The 8426-nt window shown below is 37.2% G+C and overlaps 1 protein-coding gene across 2 annotated transcripts in view; it reads left to right on the forward strand.

Moving 5' to 3' along the window:
- Positions 1-3224, forward strand: part of LOC120518955 (potassium channel subfamily K member 10-like) — a 112922-nt gene extending 109698 nt beyond the window's left edge. For both annotated transcript variants that reach the window (XM_039741992.1, XM_039741993.1), the window contains exon 7: positions 1873-3224. In XM_039741992.1, the coding sequence (XP_039597926.1) occupies positions 1873-2490 (618 nt within the window). In that variant the 3' untranslated portion in view covers positions 2491-3224. The remainder of the gene's footprint in view (positions 1-1872) is intronic.
- The last annotated feature ends 5202 nt before the right edge of the window (positions 3225-8426 follow it).

Consider the following 8426-nt stretch of genomic DNA (forward strand, 5'->3'; position numbering starts at 1 on the left):
TAAATACTCTTTCTCATTATAGGATTCACCTGTGTATGTAGGTCAGGGGTCACTGAGCTTACCAAGCCAATTTGAGTTCCAACAATTAGTTCTAAAAGTTTTGGAATCAATAAAATGACGTTGCCCAAATGTATGCACCTGGCTGATTTTGTTTGAACAATTATTGCACACTTTCTGTAAATCCAATAAACTTCATTTCACTTCTCAGATATCACTGTGTGTGTCTCTTATATGATATATTTAACTGACATTTTTTATCGTAACAACCAACGATTTATACAGGAAAATAATGACTATTAACAAGGTTTCCCAAACTTTTGCATCCCACTGTATAGTGACATACATTTGAACTTCATTTATTGTGCCTTATTAATACCAAGTAATGAATGAAAAATAGTTGATGAAATGTAAGTAAATAAAACTGAGAACTGTACATTGATGATTGATAGATGATGAGTAACTCTGGCCATAAATATCTGAATATACTATTAATGCTAGTATATGATTACCAGTTCAATGTGATAAATGTTACCACATGATATATGTCTCAAACCAAAATAATGAGTCATGTTCATTCTTGTATTTCATTCACAAATATTCACTTTTTATTGTGTTGAATAATCATCAATTTCACTAATCACTAAGATTGCCTCTCTCAGGCTTAAATATCTTGCCAGCAATGCTGAAAACACGTTCCACAGGTGCAGATGGGGCAGGAATAGATAGATGCTGACATACAATTTGAGCCAAATAGGGGAACCAGTTTAGGTTGTCCTTCCAGTACCAGAGAGGATCAGACTCCTCAGTATGGCATGGTAGGCATAGGTGACTTGGTACCTACTCTAATGCTGGTAACTCTGTAGATGTGGATGGGACTTAGGTGTCCATAAATCTTTTGTTATCTTTTTTGGTGGTGAAGAGAAATCCTTTGTATTTGCTACTTTTGGTGAAGAGAATGACAGGACCTTCTTTGTTAGAATGTCTTTGATGTTTTGTTTTTCTCCATCCTTAGTTCACATACAAATCAGATCCTCAATACACTCCAAGATCATACACAAAAAACAACCCAAAGTCAAACAATTCTTGCCAATCAAACTCTCAGAAAGGTACAAACCATTGGTGTGATTTTGGATCCTAGTGGGTTACTTTGCAGCTGTAATTAGCATGATAGGAGACTGACTGAGAGTCATATCTAAGAAAGCAACAGAGGAGGTATGTTTAAATGAACTAATGTCCTACTCTGCTAAAATTCAAAAACAAACCCGTATACTGTACAGGTCAGAAGGATATAGCAGTCAGCTATGACACTTGTGTACCCCCTATCAGATAAAATAATATCTAAAATCTGATAAATCCAGGTTTTGGTTGTGTTGGGCCTGAGACTATCCCAGCAGCACAAGGCAGACAATTGCCCTGGATAGTGTAGTATTCATAGTAATGCTTATTGAAAATATTTTTGGTGGTGAAGAACAATCCTTTAAAGTTGCAACTTCTGGTGAAGAGAACTTAAGGACCTTCTTTGGTCTTTGATGTCTTGTCTTTCTCCCTCCAGAGTTCATACACAGATCAGATCCTCAAAAAAGTCCAAGACCATACACAGAAAGCAACCAAAAATCAATCAAAATCTTTCCAATCAAATTCACAGAAAATCTCAATTTCACAACATCAACATCGGCCCTAATTAGCTTTCATTTATACTCATAGTTTATGAATCTTCTCCACATTCACCCTGCATGGAATTCTGGGAAACACTGTTTTAATCTAATTTAAGAAAATGTTGTTGGGGACATTAATGTGTAGTGTGAATCAAATCAAATCAAAAAGTACAGCTAAAGTCATCACAATATTTATAAACTTTTTGTTTTCTTAAAGGTCGGAGAAATAAAAGCTCATGCTGCTGAATGGAAAGCAAACGTCAGAGCAGAGTTCAGGGAAACTAGAAGACGGCTGAGTGTTGAGATCCACGACAAACTTCAGAGAGCTGCCACAATCCGTAGCATGGAGCGCCGGCGGCTGGGCTTGGAGCAAAGAGCCCACTCCTTGGACATGCTGTCTCCTGAGAAGAGAGCTGTCTTTGCTAGCCTGGATACAAATCGCTTTCAAACGTCATCACAGGAGAGCATCGATTCCAAGCTGAATAACTTGCGTCTCAAGGCATCTGAACAGTATGACAAACATGAACAGGGCTCTTCAGAGGATAACATTTTTAACCGATTTGGATCTGTCACCAGGCTGGCAAAAAGAAACAAAAACAAAGACATCAAAAAGAACATCCCAGATGATATCAGAAAAATATATGAAACTTTTGGTGGCTACTCAATGAATGAAGAGAAAAGGGAAGAATCAGAAAAAGAGTGCAACACAAGCATTCCTGACCTGACCGAATATGGACACCATTATGAAATGGAAAATGGGTGTATACCAAATGATAACAAAGAACCAACTAACAAAGTGTTACTTGAGGATAAAAATCAACAGACAAGTCCTTAAAAGTGGACAAATCTCCTTAGGTTGTTTTAAAATATCTTAAAATGTGCCTTATTAGTCAGTGGTATGTGCATCATATCAGCTAACTGCTCACTGTGCCCTACAGACTGTGGTTTCATTTGCCAAAAATGAAGAGGGGAGGGTGGGTGGAGCTGGAAACAAATGTCCTTTATCCATCAAGAAAGATACCAATGAGCTGCCACAAAACTGGCTTTAAAAGAAGAAATAATGTTTATTTCTGGAGGGAGTAAGTCCAAAAAGCATTTTCTGTCATAGAGGCATGCTGAGAAGAAGGAACAAGGGTCCACTAAATAAACACCAATAAATCATTCTCATTTGCTGACTTTCTTAGCCGCTGGATATGTGACCTCATCAAGTGTTCAACAGTTGCACAGCGAAGTTTTGAACAAATTAAGATTCTAGCAAACCGGGTTGCCTAGAGTTGATGAAAAATCTATGGTTGTTTAAAAAGCATTTTTTTCCACATATTCATATATTCCATATATAGGAAAATTACGTAACGAAGGAAAAAAATAAACTCATTATGGAATTTAAAAATTGAAATCAAAGCATATTTTTAAACGTTTTTTTTTTTTATTCTGAAAGTGTGTAGCAAGGAGCAATTCCAATGACGTGCAAGAACAGAAAAGCCAGTAAAATTTTGCATGACTTCAAAGCCGCAGCATAATCTCATTAAATCATGTGAATTATTCAAATTGTTAATCGTGGCAATTCAATCTCAGGGCTTGTTGTCCTATTGTTTGGTGTGTGAACAGATGATTTGAAATATGCTGCATTCACACTAAAAGAACAAAAGTCATTAAGTATATATATATATATAATTATTAAGTATATATATATATATATATATATATATATATATATATATATATATATATATAAAAAATGGGTTTGATAGATGAACTTTGGGTTTTGTTTATAATATCATTATAAGTCAATTTTAGATTAAATATTATTTTGGGAGAAAAGCCATATTGGTTTAAAAAAGCTTTTGAATTCTAGTTGCTTTTAATCAAATGCTTGTATAATTCCCTAAAACAATGTTTACAGATATAGCACACTGTGGGGAGGGGAAATGCTGAGAATAACACATACAAGTGTGTGTCACTCATAACCTCGGTTCAGGGTGGGCTTATCCCTGAGGAGGTGGTCATGCCTATGCTACATGTTTTATAATAAGCATAGGAGATATTTTTACTTGGTGTGTCTGGTCTGAAAATGTGGAGTGAATGGTGGATAATGACACAGCCCCTCCATCCGCCAACGCTTAATTCATTCAGCAATAGGATTGTTCCATACTGTATCCGGGAAAAACATCCAGCTGTTTCTCAGCCTTTTATTCTTATTTGGAGTATGTAGAGTGAGAGTCAAGTTGCTAAAATGCTGCTATGTGAAATGCCACTTAAGGTGAAATATTTTATAACAGTTGGTTAAACAGCGGCTCAGTCTCAGCCTCAGTTTCTGGCCCGGCAGAGACTTTAAATGTTCTTCTGAGTGCCCTCAGGCTACTGAACTTTCCTCCATTGATGTGGATGTTATTTGAATTTGAAATTCTAAAGTGACCTGGTATGAATGTGTGTAGGTTTGTGTGCGCCCCTGCGATGGACTATTGTAGAGTTTGCCGGGATGGGCTACGTCACCCTATGATCCAGTGAAGGCCAAGGAAGGACGGAAAATGAATGGATAGATTATAAAATGTTCAGTGAAGATAATGTTTCATAAGTGGTGAAAGAAAGACTTGGAATAAATTGTTCGTAAATAGCACAGTCACTTGGGAATGGCCATGTGACAAAATGACTTTAATCTTTACCCTCCCAGCCATGCTGATTATAGAGAAGGGAGCAATCTGAAGGAGAACTTCTTACACTACTGTACAAAAGGGAACAAAAGTACATCATTTGAGTACCAGGCCAAATTTTTCTTAGTTCCACTTGGAGAGTACAGTCTGAAGCAACACTGTTTGATTTGGTATCTGTGTGTGTGTGTGTGTGTGCTCGTCAGATTGAATCCTGCATTCTGGGAAGTGCACTTTCCTGTTCTGATGATCAGAGCAGAGACTTTTCAACTGTTTGCTTAGGGTAGGGTGAGGCTGTTAATTAATATCTGTGTGAATGTCAAAATTTGTTGCCATTTTATACCCACAGATTGTGTTATTTCATGATGTTCATTCTTTTAAATGGCACTTTACACTGAATTGAGATGATGGAACATACTGTAGAACATAGTGCATGTGACAAATGAGTGTGTATCATTCAGTCAAGCTTGTTTAGTTATTGTGACCACAAGGGGGCACCACAGAGCCCCAAACATCAAAAGACAATTACACCAAGACAGTCCCAGACTCAAAATAAATTCAGCCCAACACATAATTACAGCAATTGAATGTTTTTGCATTCTTACCCTTCTCTAGCAAGCGTCGTCCATTTTCCTCCTGACTCTGACTCCCTGAGAGAGGTGAGACACCTCCCTTTATCTGTTTTATTATTTACTCCAGTGCTACAGTGCTACCCTGTGGAAGCACTTCTGGGTTATATGGAAGTTTTGCAAAGTAATGAAGTCCACTCCTGGCAGTGCCCTTTTCTGGCATTCAAGAACCCCGATGGGATTGCCCTTCTGAAGTAAAATCCCAGGCAACCCTTCGGGTGTCCAAACTGGGACTACTCTAGAGGAACAGTGCCACCTTTCCTGTTGGGAGGTGAATTGTTCCCAATATTCAGACTCCCCCAGTCCATCCATTATTTCCACTCCCTGAATGGGATTAGGACTGGGAACCATCTTGGCTGGGCTGCATATCCATCCATTTGATTTTCCTGTTATGGCCCCCATTCCAAGCAAGTTACCGCATTCCATCCCTGTCGGGACACCTACAGTGGGTTACAGCACCTACTTAATCTAATAGCTATGTACTCCCAAAATCTCATACAAATATTTTTTAAAACTTGTTAAAACTTTTGCTTCAATTACTTGATTTGGCATTTTGTTTAAGATTTCCATGACTCTATGTGTAAAGAGTTCCTTCTGGCTTCCATCTTGAATGTTCTTTCTCTTAATTTCCACTGGTGTTCTTGAATACATGATTCATTATATTACTGAAAGAATTCTGACAAATCAGCATTATCCATGTATTTGAGGATTTTCAATGCCTTGGTTAGGTTCCCATAATGCCTTTTTACCATTCAAAACTAAAGAGGTATAATTTGCTGAACCTGTCAGGCTACATCCTCACAACTACCTTTTCATTTAAAAACAGTGTTTAGAAATGAAAACGGTCTCCATCCACAGTAGTGTTTTCATATTGTTTATGAAAGTATCTCCAGCCATGCTAAAATGGCTGAACGCACATATGACATAGATGTTCACCCACAGTGAGCATCTGCTCATTTGCAGAAAAATCCATGAAGAGATGGTGAAGCTGATGGCCAGGAGATTTATCACAGAACTGTAGTAACTGGAAAATTGTTTGCCTTCGGCAGCATTCAAATGGTACAAAACTTAGATTCATATTGGTAAACAACATCTCAAGCACCGTGGAAAGTAATTCCTCTGTGTCCAGTATGTTGGACTATGATTTTCTTTCCTGAAGACTGCCCAATCAGGTAATGAGACTTGGTAATGAGTAGGATCCAATCAGGGAATGACTACATAATAAAATGTGATTATGAGTCTGTGCTTTTAAAAGTTTAGGTTTTCACCATCCCACACTGAAAAGCTGACCCAGTGTTTTCAGAAGTAAATACACTGGGGTATTGTGGGTGAAAGATGAAAACAGGCACTCATATCTGTGTTTTTAATTAATAATATAGTAGTGTGGACATAGCCTCAGACTGGAATAAAATACATGCTCCACTAGCCAATGTCGAGCAAGTAGTACAAATAACAATTTTCTAATGGTTCATTGATGCTGCTGATCAGTATTTGGTTGACTGATAGGAAAATCTACACTGTCGTCAGACTGATCATTTAGTCCTTAGATGATGAATTCATTGAATGCAGCTAAACTTCCATATGCACAAAAATAACATAACATTCTCAAATCAACCTTATCCAAGTCAGGATTCCTGAGAGACTGTTGCAAAGCAGTGAAAAACAATTCTTCTCTTTTTCTATTAATCCATCAGTTCATTTTCTAAACATGCCTATATAATTCAAGGTCGCAGGGAGATGGTGCCCATCCCAGCAGTACAGAGTGTAAATCAGGAACCGGTCATTGTCCAGTCCATCGTAGTGATCTCTTTTAACATCTTTTGTATTTTTTTATTTTATTGTTCAAGGGAACATATTTAAGCTATTTAAACCAGTCTATTTTTACATACTGCACTGTAAATGTATATGTGCACATTTTTATGCAAGTTTCAGCCAGTGAGGCTACAGGACTCATTTTGAGCATTGTTTATTTCTAATGTAAGGTAAATCATTAGAGTGGAGTTCTAGTGAAAGTCCGTGTGTTGTATGTTAAAGGACAGGGAGCAGGCCAAACCAAAAGCCACCCTTGGCTATCTGTCTTACATAAGGTTTGGCAAAAATGTTTTTTTTAATTAAAAAAAAAGAGTAGACCATAAACATACGACACAAATATGATTAAACAATTCCCTGTTTGAATCATCTACATACTGCCACATGAGCCATGTATCAGAATCTTTGTTTTGTTTCTTTATGATTATTTCCCAGTAGTTGGATCCACAGAGCATCACATTAATGTTGACTACAAGTTTTTTTTATTGTTTTTTAACCAAGAACAGAAATTACAGAACTTTTCTAAAAATTGCATTGTTGGTTTATGTTCCTGGCAATTTGAGGAAATGTGCCTTTTGCATTTGTGTAATGTTTTTATTTTGAGAATTGGGGATATGTTCAGATGTTAAAGTAGGACTTTGCTGTGTGGTACAATGCTGAGAGTAACTTAGTTTGAAAGATGAGAGTATCATGTTGGTGGTCTTGCATCTCTTCAACACGCATCACGAGAAGATCTTCAACTACCCATAGTGTGTCACTCTGCTAGTCATAATGAAGGTGGTAGCATTTGCTGTAGCATCCAGATGGACAACCAAGGCATGACCTCCCCCTAAATAAGGAGCACTATGACCTTTCACAGATTATTCACTACTGGATCCACTTGTGGCAAGATACTCCATCCAAAGTCAGAAGACTATGAGGAATGACAAACGAGCTATTGAGCCATCACAAATATTAAGGAATTCTGCTTGATGCTAAAGTTTCTTTTTTTCATAGATTTTCTTGTCTCACAATAACATAAATTGTTTTACATGGAGAGATTTAATGTTTATGGAAAATGTCTACCAAGAGGGCTAGGTCTCCTTACAACTCAATTTATCAAGGGGCACTATAACGTTCTCAGAATGCATTTCTTTGTTGGGAGTCGTGTATGGACTCACATATCATCAACATTAAAAACAGCTGGATCAATACGTATTCAGGCCCCTTCACTTACTGCACAATTTACTGTTTAGAATTTATTCTGAAATATTAAAATCTGACATTTTTGCCTATCAATCTACACTTAATAAACCACAATAACAAAGTGAAAGTACATTTTCAGGAAGGCTTGCAAATTTATTAAAAACCAAACGCAAGTAATGCACTGGCGTTAGTTAATCACACATTATGGTATTGTAAACGTAATGTGTCCAGTTTTAGTATGGTAGAATGAGAGTGATAGTATGACGCCACTCTCAACACAACATGTAACTTGAACACAAGGGAGGAGGATATTAAACGAACCGTATCTCCATTATTAATTGCAATTAAATGGACATTTCAATGAAGCTATCAGCTTTATTTGAATTTATTGACTACTAATTAACAATACCCTCTGTCATGACCAGTAGGTACGAGTATAAAAAAGAAATGTTCTGTGGCACAAAAGAGTGCCACTTATGAACCTTGCAGGAAGCACGTTA

Source organism: Polypterus senegalus, chromosome 18 (genome assembly GCF_016835505.1).
Source record: "Polypterus senegalus isolate Bchr_013 chromosome 18, ASM1683550v1, whole genome shotgun sequence".
In the NCBI taxonomy this organism is placed as follows: domain Eukaryota; kingdom Metazoa; phylum Chordata; class Cladistia; order Polypteriformes; family Polypteridae; genus Polypterus; species Polypterus senegalus.